The sequence below is a fragment of the Cucurbita pepo genome, chromosome LG10 (assembly GCF_002806865.2).
Source record: "Cucurbita pepo subsp. pepo cultivar mu-cu-16 chromosome LG10, ASM280686v2, whole genome shotgun sequence".
Taxonomy (NCBI): Eukaryota; Viridiplantae; Streptophyta; class Magnoliopsida; order Cucurbitales; family Cucurbitaceae; genus Cucurbita; species Cucurbita pepo.
The window spans coordinates 1,789,450-1,809,572 of record NC_036647.1 but is presented as its reverse complement, the minus strand read 5'-3'; the positions used below and the strand labels follow the sequence as shown (position 1 = coordinate 1,809,572).

The following is a 20,123-nucleotide window of genomic DNA, read 5'->3' as shown; positions in this document are numbered from 1 at the left end:
TAAGTTAATGATTATAAATTTGAATTTATTATTTAAAAGAGAGAAAAAATTATCTATAATTTCATGTGGGGTTCTTATGCAATATGGAAGGATTTCAGGGGTCAAAATGCAAATAGTTTAAAAAAAAGTATTTTTGTTCCGCTACTCTTCCCTCCACATCCATCTAAACAAATTTCCCTCCTCCCATCTAAAAGCTACCAAATGCTATTCCTCAAATCTTCACCTTTAGTTCCACTCTGATCATAGAACCCTATTCCTCTTCTTCCTCGGCTTTTCATCCCATCTTCCATCTTCCATCTGCAAATCCTCTGTATTCGTTTCCTCTTGGCCTTTGGATCCTCCATGCGTGGCGGCTCTCGAGCTCTGAACAGGTCGGAGCCACTGCCCCACTCACAAACTGCTCAGATCCTGCCGCCTCTTAAGCGTCAGTTAGCTTTCGAGTCGAATAAGCCGCTGCGTGCTTCTTCCAATTCTTTTGATCAAGAACCTGATTCCATCGCTGTTAAACCTCTCGTGAGTGCTGCAATTTGTTTATTGACTTGTCTCTATTCTGCATTGCTGCATAATTTGCTATTTGCTTCCTTGGTCACTTGTTGCTTTCAAACCGTATATGGATTCATGTACCATTGCACGTTCGTCGTCTCTGCTTGTATGTTTTAAATTATACTTTTATGAAGCCCTCAAAGTGAGTCGATTCGTGTATTAGTCTCAGTCTGAGCTGTTTGAAAATGGAATGTTTTCCTCATCATGGTCAATCATTGTGTACGTGTTTTTCTGTGGAAGTATTCATAGTGGGGCTTTCCAAACGTTGTTGAACAAGCCTTTCTAACTTCTTATCAAAGAACATTTGAAGTTAGATGTCTGTGTCTTCAACTCCTGTTGCTTGTTATAAGGACTAATCATTTATGTTTTACACCTTAAACATCATTAGAGAATCTGTCTCACATGCTGTAGATAGTTTAGATATTAAGGCATTCCAACAATATTTTATATGTCCTAGCAACATCTAGCGTTCCTTAGATTTCAACTCTTTCTCTTGTATTCTTTCTTCCTTAGGTTTGCCTCCTGGGGCTGTCCTAGGAAGATTGTGTTTTGGACCCCACGATCTAAAGAATTAGAGGAAGCTTTCATAATGGATGAAGTTTTATGTATCTAGGCTTGAGAGCAGTAAGGCATATATTATTCCTGTTTGACACGGTGAACATTCCCACTTACTTTATCTCCCTCTTCAATTACCAAGTAAAGTGCGCTACCTACATCATTTCTGAAGGGATGGGTTTCAATGATCGTTATCACTCGGCAAATTAGAAAGGTAGTTTATTTGTCCCTTGAAGGATGGAAGCTTGGTATAACCCCGTATAGGGAACAGGCAGTTCTAGTGAATAGAATGCTTCTCTCCTTGCTAAATGCTCTTTAGAGATTTTAATTAGAAAGAAAACAGATCATTAAATGGAAAATTATCTCTTGTAAATATGCAGTGATCCTTCTGGATGGCATATTATTGGTAAATGCTCTTGTTCCTTGGCTAATAACCCTTGCATATTCATAGCTAGGTGCCCTTGGGTTTTGGGATGCCACTTGATTTGTTGATCAGAATGTATGTGTTTCTTTTTGGAGATTGTATGCACTGGCTTCTTGTAATCTCTCTAATACTAGAAGTTTCTGAAATGCTGTTGAAAATGGGTTGAATTTATATTTTCGATGCAATCTCAATGACAAGGGGGTGATTGAGTGGATTTGCTTTAGCTCTTGACTCGGCTCCTCAATGCTGTGATTCTAGGGATTGCAGGATTTGGAACATTTTGATTCCACTTATAACTTCTGCCAGATCCCACTTTCTGAATTCACAACTACATGGAACCTTTATCAAAATGATTTCTACCGATCCATTTGGAGGGGAATATACTTAAAAGTGTTCAATTCTTTTTTTTTGTTTTTTTTTTTTTTTTTGGTCTTACTCAATAGCCATTCTACAAAAGGCTTAAGTTTTGTGGTCTACCCCGTGAGACCCATTTTGAGAGTTTTAATTTATCTGGGAAGGATGCTTCTGTTGACCTTGTAAGCGTATAGTTACTGAGAACATGTATTCTGAACTGATCTCTTAGTTTCTATTTCAATTGCATATATTGTTCAATCCTTCTTTGCTGTGTTTGAAAATTATCTTCTAATATTCTACTTGCTTCTAAATTCTAATATATATTCTACTTGCTTCTAAATTCTAATATTGTCGAACCCTTGATGTTTTTTTCAGAAACCAAAGCAGACAGGTGTTATGTATACCAACGTGGTTGAATCAAATGACTGCATTCAAGATCAGGGATTTTCTAAAGATTCTCTAAGTTCTGTTCAGACACCCGTATCTGCAAAAGGAGGAAGGATGTACAATAAGTCAAAAACTTCAAGGAGAATGACATCTGGGACTCAAACACCTATCTCAGACACTAGTGAGAAATTTTATATGGTTTTAATATTCTTAGGTTGAAAGTTGTAGCTGGTAACTTTTTTTTATATGACATTGTTGCTGAAAATTAATTGGTCAATATTTTCAATCCTGTTTTGTTTGTGGGGCGTTATGGGGTATGGACTTTTTAAGGGAATTTCTGAATTTTAATAGTATAATCCTTTGATGAGTATTAAAACAGCATGAATAATATTAATTAGTTTTCTCTTATAGCAGGCATTTATTCTCCTCTTACTCCAGCTGGAAACTGTCGATATGACAGTTCTTTAGGTAACTTTGCAGTTCTTGCCAATCTAATATTATTCATTCAGTCCAAGCTACCTCGATGCATGGATTCTTGTCACATCAATGGTGTTTGAAAGTATCTGAAACTTTTAGGTCTTCTGACAAAAAAATTCATCAATTTAATTAAGCAAGCAAGGGATGGCATTCTTGACTTAAACAAAGCTGCAGAAACTTTGCAGGTAAAATATAAAATACATTGAACTTTGATTTTCTGTCTAGTGGTGACTAATATGAGATATACATCACACAGGTGCAGAAAAGGAGAATATATGACATAACAAATGTTTTGGAAGGCATAGGTCTCATAGAAAAGAAGCTGAAAAACATAATATATTGGAAGTAATGTACAATAGATGTGTTGGTTCAGTTTTTTTTTTTTTTCGTTTTCATTTCGTTTGTTAAATAGAAATATTGATAATAAATTGAAACAAATGATTCATTTAGAAGTCTATTCAATATTTTCACAGGGGATTCAATACACAAGTTCCAGGAAATGTGGATAGTGATACTTCTATGTTGCAGGTTTGTAGCTTTGACTACTGTCTTTGGGCTTTAAAACTCTGGCATTTTTGTTTTTAAGAATTATTTTAAAGGAAGTTCTAGTTTTCGTTTGTACAACTATGTACTGAAATGTCCAATAATGTCTTTATCTTGAACCTATTCTGTGTAACAGTCCTAATTTGAGAGTGCACTTTGTATCCTGCAGGTGGATGTTGAAAACCTTTCTTTTGAAGAGCGTAGATTAAATGATAAGATAAGGTTGCATATTTATTCTGTTATTCATTTCTATATCTTGAATAAAAAACGATAAACTCATGTCCATAATTATATTGCAGAACATTGCAGGAAAGACTGAGGAATCTGAGTGAAGACGAAAATCTCCAAAAGTAAAAGTTCTTTTCTGCTCCATTCTGTTCCATTTCCACTTAGTGCTATATGAATAAAATAACAACATTGCCTATGTTTCCAATCATGATAGATGGCTCTTTGTGACAGAAGAAGACATTAAAAGCTTGCCTTGCTTTCAGGTGAACTTGTCATAAATACTTTATTTGAGCTCGAACATTACTTCTAATTTTAACATTTATTTATATCGTCCTAACAAACACAAACACTTCAGTTTAACTAGCGTATTCATGTCTAACGTGTTGGACACCTCGCACGTATAAGACACTTGTTAGTGAAATGATGATCGGATGGAGCTTTAGCTATATATTAATATTTTTTACAGTAACTTTTATATGAAACCGTACACGTTTAGTTCATTATATGAAAACCTTGCTAAAACTTAAACTAGCTCTCCTTTTTTGGGCAGAATGAAACGCTGATAGCAATTAAAGCTCCTCATGGAACCACATTGGAAGTTCCTGATCCTGATGAAGTAATGAGCTTAAAGTTTTAAGAAAGCTATTTGTTATGCGCCATATCCTTTGTGGTCCCCCTTTTCTGATAGCTGAAAGCACATTCTTATTTTCATCATGCTAGGCTGTTGATTATCCACAGAGAAGATATAGGATAGTTCTTAGGAGTACGATGGGTCCTATCGATGTATATCTTGTCAGGTATCCTTTTCCCTACATCATTGTGTTATTCTCTTTAGAGGCTGATTCTTATAGATCACATTCCGTGAAGAGTTAATTAAATGATTGTTCATATAATATCCATTTTTCTATCTTTTCAGTTTTTCTTATTTAGTAACTGTAACCTTTCTTATGCAAACAAGAATTTAATTGTTTTTTCGTATTAAAATTCTCCTTGTTTCTTAGTCAATTTGAGGAAAAGTTTGAGGAGGTGAATGTGGTCAAGCCACCCAGGAACTTCCTGCATGCTTCCAGTTCAGGATCAAACGAACATCTAGCAACAGAAGCCATCGGGGAGAGTAGTAGAGACGAAATAGAGCCTCGAGCTCACCTGTCCCAATACAGCAGTAGCTGTGATGTGATTGGTTCAAATGAGTTTCCTGGGGGAATGATGAAGATTATTCCTTCAGAATTTGATGTAAGCAATCATCCTTGTATAATATATTCACATTGAGAAAAATGTCAAAAAGAGCATAGATAAATATGCCACGACATACTTTTCCAGGGAATATACAGAGAATAGATTGGGATACATGTCCTAAAAGACACCTCGCTTATCTTCACTCGTTTTAACTCATTTCACTACAATGAATTACATGATATGTGTGTGTTCACATGCGTGATCTGTGCAAATGGCTTTGGTCCATCATTATTCATGAGATCAGATCATGGTTGATTGCTTTTTATATGCTCCTATTATTTGATTGCAGAATGATGCAGATTACTGGCTGTTGTCAGATGCTGAAGTTAGCATTACAGATATGTGGAGAACAGATTGTATCCTTATTTAATACCACCATCTTGTTATTCATATTTTTTTAATAATAAATTTCAAGAAAGGGAAAGAAACCATAGAAAGAACTGACGATAGATTTGAATTCTTTCACTTTAGCTACAGCAGATATTGCATGGGATGAATCGCATATGGTTTCTCAGGACTTTTTGATATCTGATGTCAGTGCCCAAAGGCCAAGACCAGGAAGCCCACATTCGGAGACAGTCGAAGCACCATCTGATGTTAACTTAAGACAGAGGTGACAAAGGAACAGGTCGGACTTTAATTCATTAATTATCTGTTCCCATTCTCATTACTCAAGATGTGATTTATAGCCAAACAAACAGTTGAATTGTACTGGAACTCAAGCTCAACTGTACAGTGTAATTTCTATAACCCAAGTAATGTACTGGGAAGATATTCCAAGCATGGTATAGAATATAAATTGCAAGGACTAGTCGTACGCGGTGTGCGGAGGTTCGTATTTACATATGCTTGTGCTTCTATCTCTTTCGACCTCTATTCTGTTTGATTTTTTATGAACTTGGATCATTTCAGGAAATAGAAACAAACTTTTGTAAGGTTGCAGATGGGCAGACGCATGTAAGATCGGTTTCCAGACATTATTAGGCCACCAAGAGCTTCAATGCGTTGGTAAAACTTTTCATCTTCAGTTTCAAATCCATTTTAACAATAAAGGGGTTTGATTTGAGATATCTCTGATAAGGCGAAGAAATAGTTTGATTTAATTGAAATTTTGAGACAAAGTTTGTTGTTAACCAAGGATTATGGAAACCATAGATTACTATAGACCTCGGTGCATTCTATTTATTATTATCAAAAACTTCTTCGAATGTTTTGGTTAAAACACTTTTTTCATGTTCGAAGTCACTCTCGAACAAGCCTTTCATCATTCAAAAATCAATTTAATGCCATATTTTATACTTTTAAACATATTTTACATACAATTAAAATTGATTTTGAAAGAATTGTTTTATTTCTAAACATTTTAACACCTTTTTTACTAGGAGGAAAATTTAGAAGCTTTTATGTAAAATGGAAGAAAAATGGATGGTTGAATACATATTTATTTGGTCAAATTTGATGGGTTTGATTCCACCTAAGATTTATTTCAGTAAAATCTTAGTATGTAGTCTTCCTTCAACTTTATGTCATTGAAATCTTAGTATATTATATAGTCTTTAACTTTATGTCATTGAAATTTTAGTATATTATATAGTTTTCAACTTTATTTCATTGAAATCTTAGTATATTATATAGTCTTCACTAACTTGGGTGGAGATCTGACTACGATGGGTCCAAACAGTTCTGATTGGTCCGCGGTGGGTTTGGCTTTGGACCACCACAAACTTTTCATCTTTTTAAAATATTTTTGTAAATTTTAATACATTTTCATCTTTTTATTTATTTCTTCTAACATTAATATTTATTTTTATTTTTGCAAAATCTTTAAAATGAAAGAAAATTGATCAACTCCATCTTCATTTGGAATTTATGAAAATTTTGCTTTACTTTCTAAAATAAATTAAAAAAATTTACATCTAGGTTTATTTTTGTTTCATTATTTTTAATTTTTTTTAGAATCTATGTAAAACGAACCCACAATCAAAGTTGACATTTAAAAAAAAGAAAAAACCATAAATTTAAGAATCAAGATAAGATTCTTCTTTAAAATTATGAACCCACAAATCATGAATTAATTAATAAGATTTTTTCTATTTAAAAAAAAAAAGTTCGAAAATATATTGTCATTTTAATAAAGTCTGTCTACCAACAAAATTAAACTTTTCAAAGTTATGGAACCCACAAGTCACTAATCAATAATAAGTTAACAATTATAATAATTTTGGATTTTTTTTTTGGTTATTTTATAAATTTTATTTATTTGTTTGAAGTACCAAAATCAATTATTGGTAGTGGGAGGCAAGTCACTTGGTCTATCTAAATAAGAATATAAATTATTAAAAATGATTTAAATACTATTGGATCACGCTTACAAATATATTTTATGTTGTTTAGAGATAACTGGAACATAATTCAATTGACATAAAACATTTGAATCGACATAAAACATTGTCCAAATGTAAAATTTAAAAAATAATTAAGGAATTAATAGACTATTTCAAAAATAAGATATAATGATTTTCTTTTAAATATTTAGAGTTTTTAAAAACAAAATTAAGAATATTTGTGAAAATTGTGGAATATTTTCAATAATTTAACATTTAAAAAAATGAAAAGGAAAACACGTCAGAAAGAGACAAGTTTGCAAATAATTGCAAAGGCGAAGGCTCCGTGTTTTCTTTCGCCACAACGTTTTTCTTTTCCTCTGACTAAAACCGTAACCATCTTCTCTCTCTACACATTTTCGACGTTCTATGGCCAAATCCGCCGCACAGAAAACCTACCCACCGCCGTCGCCGTCGCCGTCGCCATCACCTGCTAATCTCTGCCGTAGAAGCTTGATTCCCTCCTCCGCCATGCCTCCGCAAAACGGCACCCTTTCCCCTGCTCCACCGCCGTCCCCTATTGACTTGAGGCTCCTCTCCAAGTCCTCTTCTCAATCCTACACCTCCCTCAAGGACATCCTTCCCTCCTCCGCCGTCGCCGTCAACTCTCCCACCGCCGCCTCCCCCGCTAACTCCGGCTACGAAATCTTGATCCGCAACCGCCTCGTTAAGCAGGCCGCTTGGGCTTATCTCCAACCTATGTCCGCTTCTTCCTATTCCGCTGGCCCCAATCTTTTCCACGGTTTCTGGCTCCGATTCTCTACCGGCAATCCGATCTCCAGTTGTCTCGGATTCATCAGAGGCTGTATCATTCCGTCAATAATCCGAGTATTCCGGTCCTGCATTTGCCTATGACGGCGTGGTTTTCTCGGGATTTTGGATTGGCCTATTGACGACGACGACGACGACGACTTCTTCAGCCGCTGTAATTGACCTAAATCGATTCGATTTCGCTGTATAAATCGCTCTTATTTTCAATTTCCATGCACAAATTAGCAAAATCCAATCTCTAAGGAGACTAGATTTTCCAAATACATTCATAAAAATAGACACAGTTTCAACATTCGAATAAATTCGCAACATAGAATTCCATTTTCAATTATATTTTCCCTCTGAATTCGTTCCATTTTTGTACAGCTTTCTCACATTTACAAACATCTATGATTGTGGTTTAATTCGCCTTAAGCGAGCTCGAACCGCTGGGGGATATGGAGATGAAGGTTTATCTTCCTCATTAACGAAACTCTCTGTTTCACAGAAGTCCGGAGACTGGCCGCCGTCTGCTTCCGTCATGTCCGGATCGCCGCGGACGATTCCGACGGGTGACTGCGGCGCGCCTCTCGGTGAATCGGTCATCTTATCAGCGACTCGGGACGAAAACGAGGGCAATTTGTTCGGAGGCGGTGGCGACGCCATCGGCGAGTTCTGATCGACTCTCTGCTGTATTTCAATTAAAGTAAGAATCGTTAGTGAAAATCTCAAAGATTTTTGGAATCTGAACAATACTTTGAATTAGTCATCGGAATCGCTATAAATGCCATTAATGGCGACGATACTGAGTCCAATTTCTTTAGAATTTACTGAAAATAAAATGTCGAATCGTAATTCGTAATTAGGGCAGAATATTTATCGACTGAAATCACAAAATGGACCATCCAGTTTCTGCCACGTGGCTCAAATCTATTAAGCATTTTATTAGTTTATAATCCATAGGTTAAATTTTTAAATTTTTAAATTAGTAATAACTAGAATCTTACGCGTAATCCAGATTAATTATTCAGCTCCATTGGGCTGGGCTTCATCATTGGGCTAGAGTCCAATTTCTCTTGGGCTTTTTCAATCATTCAAGTGGGCTGGGCTTCATCATTGGGCTAGAGTCCAATTTCTCTTGGGCTTTTCCAATCATTCAAGCCCATCCAAAATTTACATCGCCCAATTTTCGTATCAAATTTCAAATGTATGCTGCAATTTAATTACAGTTTGATAAGACATTACTGGGTCGTTTTTTCTTCTTGGCTCACTAGATGAGACACTAATTACTGGGTCGTTTTTCTTCTCGGCTCACTAGATGAGACACTAATTACTGAGTCATTTTTTCTTCTCGGCTCAACAGATGAGACACTAATTACTATGTTTTAGAGATGATCCAGAGAGAATGGGAAGGAATAAAGCAATACCTGAATTATGAAGGGGGAGTTCTTGAACTTAGCAGACTGGAAATCAGCAGCACATTTGAGGACTTTAAGGAAGCCAGCATGAGCCATTTCTGAGAAGTTTGTCCAAAAAAGGTAACTCAAATCCCAAGCCCTCACTTTCATTTCCACTGTCATTCTCTCTATTTCTGCTTCATTCTTCGCCAAATATGGCTGCAACATTGTTCCATACACGTGCCCACTCCCCTGCATTATATTATTAGTAGAGATGTTCATTAAACTTACGAGGCTATACCTCCATCAGTATTCACCCACCCACCCCGAATGGATCAGTGACAGCCCGAATATTAAAATTAACACAAAATTACCTTGGTTTTTGGATGCCACAAGTAGACAAGAAAAAGCAGCTTCATTTCTCCATACACAGGAAGCCTTCTCAAGATTTGTTTATTTATTTATTTATAAAAAATAAAAATAAAAAGCATAAGACAATAAATATTACAAGAAATTAAAGAAATAAAACCCAGAAACAAGAAGCATACCAAGCAATTAAAACATCAGCAATCCTCTCAAAAAATGTAAAAATAGCCACAATAATCCTACAAAAACAACAAATTAAAAAACAATAATTAACAAAATTACCCTTAATCATTAAATTAAATTAAATTAAATTAAATTAAATGAAAATTACCAATATTTGCACCAAAAACGAAGCGATTCAACGTCTAGGCTCCGGCTGCTCTTCTCCAGTGTTTTGTAACATTCAAATGCCGGATAGGCATATCCAAAAACCATCCTTAAAATCCCCAAATAAATTAATTTAAATGTAAAAAAAAAAAAAAAAAAAAGGAATAATTAAGATGAAAAATTAGAATTACTTACAAGAGGCATCGTGTGATCAAAACTCCAAACATGTTTGGAACCCAAAAACCAGAATCCCTTCACAGAATTATGGATTATGGATTATGGATTATGGATTAATATGGGATTTTAAAATGAATAAATAAATAAGTAATGGGAAGCCACGAACGGGCTACCGGCAACCGGGAACGGGAACGGGGTGACCTCTTATTTTTGGTGGTTTATTTTCTAGTTTTAAACCTGAATAATAGGATTTACCGTTTTGTCGGTTTTTAAATTAGTTAAGGCCTTCAACACATCCTCGGGGGCCTTTTCGTCATTTCCCTTTTAACGGTTAATTTAGGATTCCATTTCCTATTTTATAGGTATAACCAATAGACTTTTCAATTTTTTTAATGGCTTTTTAAAATAAAAAAAAATAAAAAAATATATTGAAATTGGAGTCTTTTATAAATTATATTAAGATTATTTATATTTTTTTTTCTTATAAAATATTATTGAATTTATTACAATATTTTAATTTTTTTTTTTTTATAATAAAAACTATGTATTTAAAAATAAATGTAAAATAGTGATTTAAATAATAATAAATAAATAAATAAAATACAAGCGAAGTAAAGGGAAGACATGTTCACCGTTCGATCCACCAAATTCACGATGTTCATTATCATCACTTTAAGCTAAACTTTTCATTAGCCATTTTTTGTTTAATGTAATGCAACGTGGTGCGTAGTTTCTTCAATTTTTCATCACAGTGTTGCACCATAGTCAACACACTGCTCCCTTTCACAGCCAGCTAATTCACTTGGAAAATCGTTGAGGTTGAACACTTTTTGGAGTTGTTCGTTTGTCCATATGGATCAAGAAGATCTGCAATCGTTTAGTAGAAGGCGTGTGGAGTTTCGTTTATGCAATGTATCAGGGTAATTGATTCTCGTTTATGTTTACTGGAATTTCTCTGGAATTTCGTTTTCTATGAACTAAATCGCCTTGCCCTTTCTGGGTTTTGATAGCTACACCAATGAATTGCTGGAGATTCACTCGGATAATCCATCATTGCACGTATTGTTCATACCTGGAAATCCAGGTGCATTTGCCTCTTTCGATGTGGGTTTTCGATGATTTTGTTGATTTCTACTTAACTTCTGAATGTGGATTGTTTTGGGGTTTGTTCTAAGACAGGGATTATTTCGTTTTATAAAGATTTTGTGGAATCATTGTATCAGTTGCTTGGAGGCCGTGTTTCTATAACAGGCAAGACCATGAGTTTTTGACTTTGTTCATATCCTTTTCATTTTTTTTTTCTAAGAAAGCATTAAATCTTGTTGTATATTTGAGCTTACACTTTTTCTTGTTCCATTTATGTTCTTTGGCCCTGCTTCTGTCTACTTTCAGCTATTGGACATATATGTCAAACGAAGAAGGTACTTGGTCAAGGGTTTATGTAAAGTTTATATCTGTTATGCTTAATTTTATAAATTTCCCCAGTAGTTTTTTGCAAGAACAAATTTTATGCTTAATTTTATCTTTCAGGACTGGGAAGGTGGAAGGTTATTTTCATTACAAGAACAAATTGATCATAAGGTAACTGTATGTTTTTCTCCGTCGATTTGATTGAATTGTTTATGACTTAAAGGAGGAAACTTGTGAGATCCCACATTGGTTGGGGAGGGGAACGAAGCTTTCTTTATAAGGGTGTGGAAACCTCTCCCTAGCATACACATTTTAAAACCTTGAGGGGAAACCAGAAAGGGAAAGCCCAAAGAGGATAATATCTACTAGTGGTGGGTTTGAAAATAAATGGTATCCGAGCTAGACATTGGGTGATGTGCCAGCGAGGAGGCTGAACCCCGAAGGGGCATGGACACCAAGTGGTGTGCCAGCGAGGATGCTAGGTCTCCAAGTAGGGTGGATTGTGAGATCTCACATCGGTTGGAGAGAGGAACAAAACATTTTTTATAAGGGTGTGGAAACCTCTTCCTAGCAAACGCGTTTTAAAACCTTGAGGGGAAGCCCGAAAGGGAAAGTCTAAAGAGGACAATATCTGGTAGCGGTGGGCTTGGGCCTGTTAAACAATGATACAGTTCCTTTATAAGCTAGGGGACTTCATTTTGCATGTCCAAGATAGCTTTGTAATTGGAGATAGCATTGCAGGCCCCTTTCCCTTTCATATTTCAAGGGTTGATATCAGAATTCTCAATGGGGCTGAACTATATTCATCTTTCTTTTGCAGATTGAATTTGTTAAACAAGAGCTACAGAACAAAGAAATTCCACTACTACTGGTATTTACACAATTGATGCTATATTTTCACAATAGTCATAAAAGAATTGCACGGTGCAAAATTTTCGTTTGTATCGTTTCGATATTATCCGTGTACATCTTATTCTTTGCCCATACACAATAGTTGCTTGTTGTGCTGCTTGTACTCTTCTTGTTACTTGTCTAATAACAAGACAGCCCACATGATTGTTTGTACTTGTACATTATATTTTCCGTGGTAACTGACTCGTTAGTTATCTTTAAAGGTTGGGCATTCTATTGGATCGCCTATCTCCATTGAATTGTGCCGTTGGTTCCCGGATCGGGTATGGCCTTAAACTCTTTGTGCATCTTATGTGTTCTTAACTTTCAAGACATGGTTCAATGGAAATTCTTCTTGATCCTATAGGTTGTGTATTGCATTGGATTGTATCCATTTATGATGGTGAACAGACAATCACGTTGGCAACTTCTTATCGAAAAACTCGCAGGGTACGTGCGTTATTTTGTCTGATAACATGAATTCTACCTTCCCGCATCTACATTTTAGATACTCTATTTAGTTGGTAGCAAATGAGACATATAGATGATAGTTGTTGGACTTTGAGTTCGAGACTTCGAATCTCGAAAGTTTTACTTTCTCAAACAGCTATACACCGCACCGCGTGACATGGCTTTGTTGGCTTGACCACAAACTTGTGTAATTTGGAAATTTTCGGATTCTGTTGGTCGTGTAGGAGAGTATCTGCGTTGTCCAGTGCGTGTGCACTCGGGTTGAGCCAATTTGAAGTCACTTAGAAGTTAAGACTACTGGATATGTGCTTGATTGTTAACCAGTTAAGGGTGTTAAATATTGGTTCATATGACCTTAATAGTTAATCAAACTGGACCATGTAGAAGTCCTTCCATTCATTGCCCACAAACTGGACCTTAATCCTTTAAGCATCCATTAAAGCTAACCTATGAGGTCATTCTATGTTTTGGTAGTGCAAGTTTTGTCTCTCTGAGCTCTGCTGGGTTGAAAATTTGGTGCAGATCCCCACTGCTATCAACTTTGTTTTCTTCTTTTGCCGCGCTGTTGGGCGTATTACCGGTTCGAGCTTCAAGTTTTGTTGTGAAAAAAACTATTGGGAAGTCATGGTCCAGAACTGCTAGTGAGGCTGCTTGCTCTCACTTGCTAAAGGTGAAATGAAATCTAATATATTATCCTTAGTATGTGCTTTTTTAGTATCTGCTCGTACCTGCTACAAATTTTGGTTCGACGACATGACTGTTCGTTTTGATATTTGGAATATTATCTTTGTTTTCGACAGTATCATACGATGCGAAATGTGCTATACATGGCAATGACGGAGTTTGAGAAGGTACTCACTATGAACAATCACTTTCGTTTGGTCGTATTGGATGCCATGAGATTTGTAAGCATATGATTGTACGAACCATAATTAATCGTAAATCTCATTTGCATAACATTTTTTAATCATTGAGAGAAGCCTAGCGTGTTTTAGTTTTTGTTCTAATCTTTTGCTCTGAGGCGTTGCACTATCTGAAATATAGTATAGTTGTAACAGCCCAAACCCATCGCTAATAGATATTGTCCGTTGTAGCCCGTAATGTATCGCCATCAGCCTCACGGTTTTTTGTCTACTATGGAGAGGGTCTAGTCCTACTCTGACCAGGGCCTCTTGGGAGGTGTGCTAGCAAAGACGTTGGGCCCCCAAGGGGAGTGGATTGTGAGATCCCACATCGGTTGGAGAGGGGAACAAAGCATCCCTTATAAGAGTGTGAAAACTTCTCCCTAGCAGATGCGTTTTAAAACCTTGAGGCTAATGGCGATATATAACGGGTCAAATCGGACAATATCTGTGAGTGGTGGGCTTGGACTGTTACAATAGTAGTCCAAATATAGATGCGTTCCCTTGTCACAAGATGTAAATTTGAGGAGTTTGTCCAATTAGTTCAATCAAAAGATGTAAACAAATGACGTTTCACACAGAACAAAGCCTAATATCAATAATCAATCAAATTTCTACATCTGATTGTTTATGGACAATGTTCAGCTTTCAGAAACACCAGATTGGAAATTTATGAAGAAAGCAAGTGAGAAATTATCATTTTTGTTCTGTAAGGATGATCACTGGGCTCCTATGCATGTGTTTGAGGAGGTAAGATATGAACTGTTCTTCCATTTTCATTTTGTGAACCAATTCTGCTGGACGAATGTAGTTTCTTCAAATACTTTTGCTGAAGAGTTTATAGTTCATATCGTTTATGACGATCGGAATCGGGAAGTACAACGATAAGCCATTTGAGAAAAAGGAAAGGGGCTAAAGGGCTCAAAGTAATGAGACTGCCATGGTGATTTCAAGTTCTAGTTTGATAGTTTATATTGTCTTTGGTCCACAGATTTGCAAGCAGGTCCCTGAAATTGATGTATCAGTTGAAAGGGAGGAGGGCCATAAACATGCATTTTGCTGCTCTGAAGCTGGCTCACTTCATATTGCTCAATATGTGGCAAGCTTGATCAAAAATCATCTCGCAGATTAAGGTCAGATTCTTACTGTTGTTCACACGTCTCTGTACTATTATCCTTATTAAGAACTCTTAGAACATGAGCAAAAGAAGGAACAATGAAAGCATTCCTGGGTTACTGATACTGTTGGATTATGCTTTACTTTGAACTAGTTATTGTCTTCGACTCGTTATCGTCTTTTCATCGACTCAAATTATGGGTTGTCTTAACAAGAAATGTTTTGTCTATTAGTGTATAATGACTAATGAAACATGTCGTACTTGCATAACTTTAGCCTCGAGACTATCTCTAGATCACAATGAGTTGAGCATTTCGTGTTGAAACTGATATAGAATTCTCTTGTAATAGATCAATCTCCCTACTAGTAGATATTGTTCACTTTAGCCCGTTATGTATTGGCGTCAGTTTCGGTTTTTAAAACGTTGAGATCCCACATTAATTGAAGAGAGGAGCGAAACATTCCTTATAAAAATGTGAAAAGGTGATACGTAACGGGCCAAAGCAGACAATATTGGCTAGCGATGGACTTGAGTTGTTACAAATGGTATTAGAGTTAGTTACCAAACGATAATGGTATTAGAGTTAGTTACCAAACGATAATGGTATTAGAGTTAGTTACCAAACGATAATGGTATTAGAGTTAGTTACCAAACGATGCGATGCATTGGTCAGAGTAGCGCTTGACCCTCTCCTTAATAGATGCATTTTAAATCCGTGGGCTTGACCCTCTCCTTAATAGATGCATTTTAAATCCGTGGGCCTAACGACGATACGTAATGGGCTATTTTACCCAATAAATAAATAATGAAAAATATATTTTAAAAGGTGACGGGGCTCAGTGGGTGAGTAACTAAATTTGGTGGCAAATAACGTACCAAGAACTCAACTTACAAATTAAAATAGTTATTTTAAAAATATATATATATATATATTATAAAAAATTCAAAAAATTCAAAAAATGAAAGGTAAATTAAGAATAATTAAAATATAATTAAAATAATAATAATAATAATAAAAGTTTTGCGAACTGCCATCAAATCCGAAGGACAGCGACTGTCCAAATATAAATTCGCGCAAACGGTTTTGCCAAAACTCATTCCCAATATTCTCTTCTTCTTCTTCTTACAGACAGCTCTCCAACTTCAACAATGGCGGCTCGCCGGAGAAATCTCCAACTCACCTCCCTCTCCGTCGATCTCAACATTTGCAGACCAAAACTCTCTCACCTCTTCCACCATCTCAAACCAAAGTCCTCCTCCAAATCCTCCAATCATTGCTTCTCCTCCGACTCCGATTCGCCGCCTTTCTCCGACTCTGACTCCGATACCAGAGCCTCCATCACCTTCCGTGGCTTCGGAAAGTCCGGCGGCGAGAGCGTCGCCGTCGAGAAGGATTCGGACGATCCGTACCTCGATTTCCGGCATTCGATGGTCCAGATGATTCTGGAGAACGAGATATACTCGAAGGATGACTTACGGGGGCTCCTTCGCTGTTTCTTGCAGTTGAATTCCCCTTCTCACCATGAAATTATAATTAGGGCTTTCGCTGAGATTTGGGACTCTGTTTTCTCTGCCAGGTTCCCGGTTTCTCCCCCGATCTTCCGCTTTTGAATCTTAGCCGTCCGATTAAGATCCCCCCCTTAATTTTGGATTGAAAAGTTTTTATTTATTTGAACTGTATAAATATCTACCACTTTTTTTTTTTTTTTCCTTTCTTTTTTTACTTTAGATCAATATTTAATTTTATTAAATTTTCTTTCATATTTTTAATATAAATATTGCCCAAAATGTAAATCAATCCGAACATAATTAAGCTCATAAAAATATTAATTTTCTTTTATATAAATCAAAACATCAGTGGCCATCTTACAGGTTGATAAGTAGAACAAATACTTAAATAATATATTAATTTGAACATTTTTTTAAAAATTGTCGAAGTATATTGGTCGTTCCTTATTTTAGTCTTAGTATAATCTCCGGTGAATATAATTAGAATCTTAATATAATACAATTTCTAATAAATATAATAACAAATTAAATGTTCTAATGAGCAGAAATATTTTCAGTGAGAGTATCAATAGAATTAAAAATAAAATACTTCTATTTTGTTTTACGAAGAAATAAAATATTATTATATGGTGTATGACGAAAAATAAAAATAAAATTCATATGAATTTTATCAATTTACTTTTATTATCAATATAAGGTTTAAAAAACACTTCATAATTTTTTTTTTAAATAACATTAAAAAGTTTGGATACGAATCTGTCCGTGAAAAAATGTTAAATTATTAATTATTAAGAAAATAAGTTATTAATTATTATATGAAAATTTCGATAACTAATTGTCAGCTATGTATAACCCCGATCATAGGATGATTTTAAGTTATGTGAAAAAAAGTACCAACAATCAACTAAAAAAAGAAAACGACTATTAGAGAACAGCTAACCGAGCTTATTTCATTATTATAAGAAACTTAAACAAGTCTTATCGATCAAGCTTTCGAGCCAAACTTTGTTGAAAACGTAGCAATAAAGGGATGAAATGAAAGGCATGGTGTAGTTTAAAGAGTTAGTCAAATCCAAAGCAATGGAATCTTAGAGATAATGGAGAACATGAGGGGCCTTTCTCTTCCCATTGCAACCATATCTCTTAAGAACTGCTCCACAAATGAGTGTTTGAACCCTAAAAAGCCTATAAACCCTCTTTGGTTTCAACTCCTTTCTTGTTGTTGCTATCATTGGCTTGTTTATATGGCTTTAGTGGGTGACATCTTTAGTGTCTTTGTTTGCCATTTCACTCGATAAAAGTCTATATTTTCATCGTGATATGATTGTAGAAGTTTGTTTTTGCTCGTTTTAGATTTAGGGTTTTCTTTTTTTCTTTCTCGAGTTGTCTTTTTTTTCCTTTTCTTTAGTTAAAAACATCTCAAACACTCGTTAAATGTAACAACTCAAGCTCACCGCTAGCAAATATTGTACACTTTGACCCGTTACGTATCGTCTTAGCCTCATGGTGTTTGCTAAGGAGAGGTTTCTACACACTTATAAGAAATGTTTCGTTCCCTCTCCAACTGATGTGGGATCTCACTATCTACCTCCTTTGGGGGTCAGCGTCCTCGCTGACACAATACTCGGTGTCTGACTTTAATACCATTTGTAATAGTTTAAGCCACTGTTAGTACATATTGTCCACCCGATTGGAGAAGTGGATTTTGAGATCACACATCTTTTAGAGAAGAGAACTAAGCATTCCTTACAAGAATGTGGAAACTTCTCCCTAATAGACGTGTTTTAAATTCATGAGCCTAATAGCGATATGTAACGAGCTAAAACGGACAAATATCTACTAGCAGTAGACTTGGGTCGTTACATTATCCCTGTTTCTAGAATTCATTGAATGTTTTCAATAAGACGAAAGTATTAGTCATAATATGAAAAAGAATCATGTCTCGAAAACCTCTTTACAAAAGGGTCATAACACGTCACGTGACATAAACTCAACTACAATCGAGTGTCGATGTTGAAAATTGAGTTAACACCTAATTCAAATTTGTCTTTTGACGATTAGACTCCACTCTAATCTTCTAATGTGATGTCCCCTCGTTTCAATCTTTTCAAGACCGAACTCGAATAATCATATCAAGAACGCGTTAGATAACTGAAATGACAATCCAAAAAGTTAACAAAGAATTAACGTTATTTGATATTAAAACGATCTTAAACAAAGATATCGAGTCGAACAATAATTAATAAACTACCTCAACCTAAAGTTTAAAGATAGAAGAGATAGAAAGGGCATTGGATTGTGTCAAACAGCTGCTGAACAAAGAGCAGACATTGGTGGAAAGCTCAAAAGGCCATATATTTGTGAAAGAAAATTGTGTATTACACAATCATTAAATTTTAATATTAAAAAAAATGATTTTTGATTTGAAAACTCAAATCTAGGGCATTTGAAACCCTAATATCAGACATGTAGGCCAACCCATCGTCAGGTTCGAAATCATCCTTCTCCACGTCCCGACACGTCAATTATCAGGGGTTGAAAAGTTTGCTGTGAAATTGTAACACCCCATGTCGAGAATTCAGGGCCTGATGGTCTCGACATTCCTCTACAACATGATTAGGTTACGAGGGAGTTTGTGCTAGCCGTATGCAGTGAGAGTCTCATGTATGGTAATGAGGGAGTTGACCTAATTTCAGGCTCTGACTCAAGACGACCCTAGCAATCTTAATGATTAGGGTGCTTGTGTATTTGCTTCTTTTGATGGTTGGTCGGATAACAGCCGTAACTATTGATTCTTTTGAATATTTCTCACTCACGATATCCTCGAGATCACTTTTATTCAGACGTGGTCTCGATTCATTCTTGTCTGAGTTTTACTTTAAGAAAAGGTGCATCTAAAAGGAATTGTAGGGTTTTTAAGGAACATAGAAAATGGGGTTCTTGTGGATGAGCCAAAAAGATGGCCATTGGATGAATATACAAATAAACATTTAGCTTTTTGTGGTTTTAAGTACTTGTAAAGCATTTATATTCATAATTCTTTGTTTTTTAATATATAGTGTTTGGAATATGTTACTTTATATTATCATATATATATATACATAATTTTTCTATTTCTCGATGTTTATCCATTTAATTATGTGTTAGATATGAACGTTGCCGTGATTCCTCATTCACGTTATAAATTTCTCTCGAGAAGTTACTTTCTTTCAAGTGATTTGAATCATCGATAAGGGAGATATGGAGCTTGACTTGAAAACAAAGAACTATTCCCACCTATTCTCGCCAACACGAGTTCATGATATTCAGAGATTGACTTAGACAAGTTCATGATATTCAGAGCCCGCTAATACTAATCTAATAAGTTCAGTCGTCGTCGTCTGACCAATTGGCTCGGACACCAAACCACTCGTGCCTGCCCCCATAACCACACGGGCTCGCCCTAAATGGAATGACTCTCTTAGTTACGTTGCGTTCTGACCCGAGACCAATAGCTACCTTGACTTCTAAGCTTCAATATAACGACAAATATATATATATATTCTAAGGCCTATCTTTCTCCTAATTATTCTCATAGATTTATGTTTCTAAAAGCCCATTCCCTTGTTCAACAATTCAGCCCAAATATCAAAAGAAAAATAAATAAAAAAATTCCTCTCAAATAATATAAAATAA

General features: G+C 35.6%; 5 protein-coding genes across 9 annotated transcripts; 4 read left to right on the top strand and 1 right to left on the bottom strand.

Moving 5' to 3' along the window:
• Positions 1–172: 172 nt before the first annotated feature.
• Positions 173–5,911, top strand: LOC111803522 (transcription factor E2FA-like). Of its 5 annotated transcripts, none has more exons than XM_023687964.1 (16): positions 173–513; positions 2,252–2,444; positions 2,678–2,731; positions 2,840–2,925; positions 2,997–3,085; positions 3,214–3,268; positions 3,453–3,505; positions 3,583–3,633; positions 3,726–3,774; positions 4,062–4,127; positions 4,232–4,308; positions 4,513–4,744; positions 5,037–5,103; positions 5,225–5,360; positions 5,437–5,578; positions 5,660–5,911. In XM_023687964.1, exons 1-15 carry the CDS (start codon positions 343–345, stop codon positions 5,450–5,452), a joined length of 1,395 nt encoding a protein of 464 aa, XP_023543732.1. In that variant the 5' UTR covers positions 173–342; the 3' UTR covers positions 5,453–5,578; positions 5,660–5,911. The 5 variants fall into 5 exon arrangements, with proteins under 5 accessions (XP_023543732.1, XP_023543733.1, XP_023543731.1 ...); XM_023687965.1 differs by having other exon boundaries at positions 2,675–2,731; positions 5,228–5,360; XM_023687963.1 differs by having other exon boundaries at positions 2,675–2,731.
• Positions 5,912–7,414: 1,503 nt separating this feature from the next.
• Positions 7,415–8,334, top strand: LOC111804081. Its single transcript, XM_023688764.1, has 2 exons — positions 7,415–8,056; positions 8,269–8,334. The coding sequence occupies exon 1, from the start codon at positions 7,501–7,503 to the stop codon at positions 7,984–7,986; it is 486 nt and encodes a 161-aa protein (XP_023544532.1). The 5' UTR covers positions 7,415–7,500; the 3' UTR covers positions 7,987–8,056; positions 8,269–8,334.
• On the bottom strand, positions 8,048–10,198 carry LOC111804082 (putative HVA22-like protein g). Its single transcript, XM_023688765.1, has 6 exons — positions 10,167–10,198; positions 9,976–10,080; positions 9,827–9,883; positions 9,653–9,716; positions 9,309–9,530; positions 8,048–8,571 (listed from the first exon to the last, which is right to left on the bottom strand). Exons 1-6 carry the CDS (start codon positions 10,196–10,198, stop codon positions 8,290–8,292), a joined length of 762 nt encoding a protein of 253 aa, XP_023544533.1. The 3' UTR covers positions 8,048–8,289.
• A 594-nt stretch (positions 10,199–10,792) lies between these two features.
• Positions 10,793–15,208, top strand: LOC111803277 (lipid droplet-associated hydrolase-like). The gene is made up of 12 exons (XM_023687607.1): positions 10,793–11,068; positions 11,159–11,232; positions 11,328–11,399; positions 11,541–11,569; positions 11,679–11,729; positions 12,379–12,429; positions 12,674–12,733; positions 12,817–12,899; positions 13,443–13,590; positions 13,721–13,771; positions 14,468–14,572; positions 14,814–15,208. Exons 1-12 carry the CDS (start codon positions 11,001–11,003, stop codon positions 14,952–14,954), a joined length of 933 nt encoding a protein of 310 aa, XP_023543375.1. The 5' UTR covers positions 10,793–11,000; the 3' UTR covers positions 14,955–15,208.
• An 856-nt stretch (positions 15,209–16,064) lies between these two features.
• On the top strand, positions 16,065–16,583 carry LOC111804375 (transcription repressor OFP6-like). Its single transcript, XM_023689151.1, has one exon. The coding sequence runs from the start codon at positions 16,089–16,091 to the stop codon at positions 16,548–16,550; it is 462 nt and encodes a 153-aa protein (XP_023544919.1). The 5' UTR covers positions 16,065–16,088; the 3' UTR covers positions 16,551–16,583.
• Positions 16,584–20,123: the final 3,540 nt, after the last annotated feature.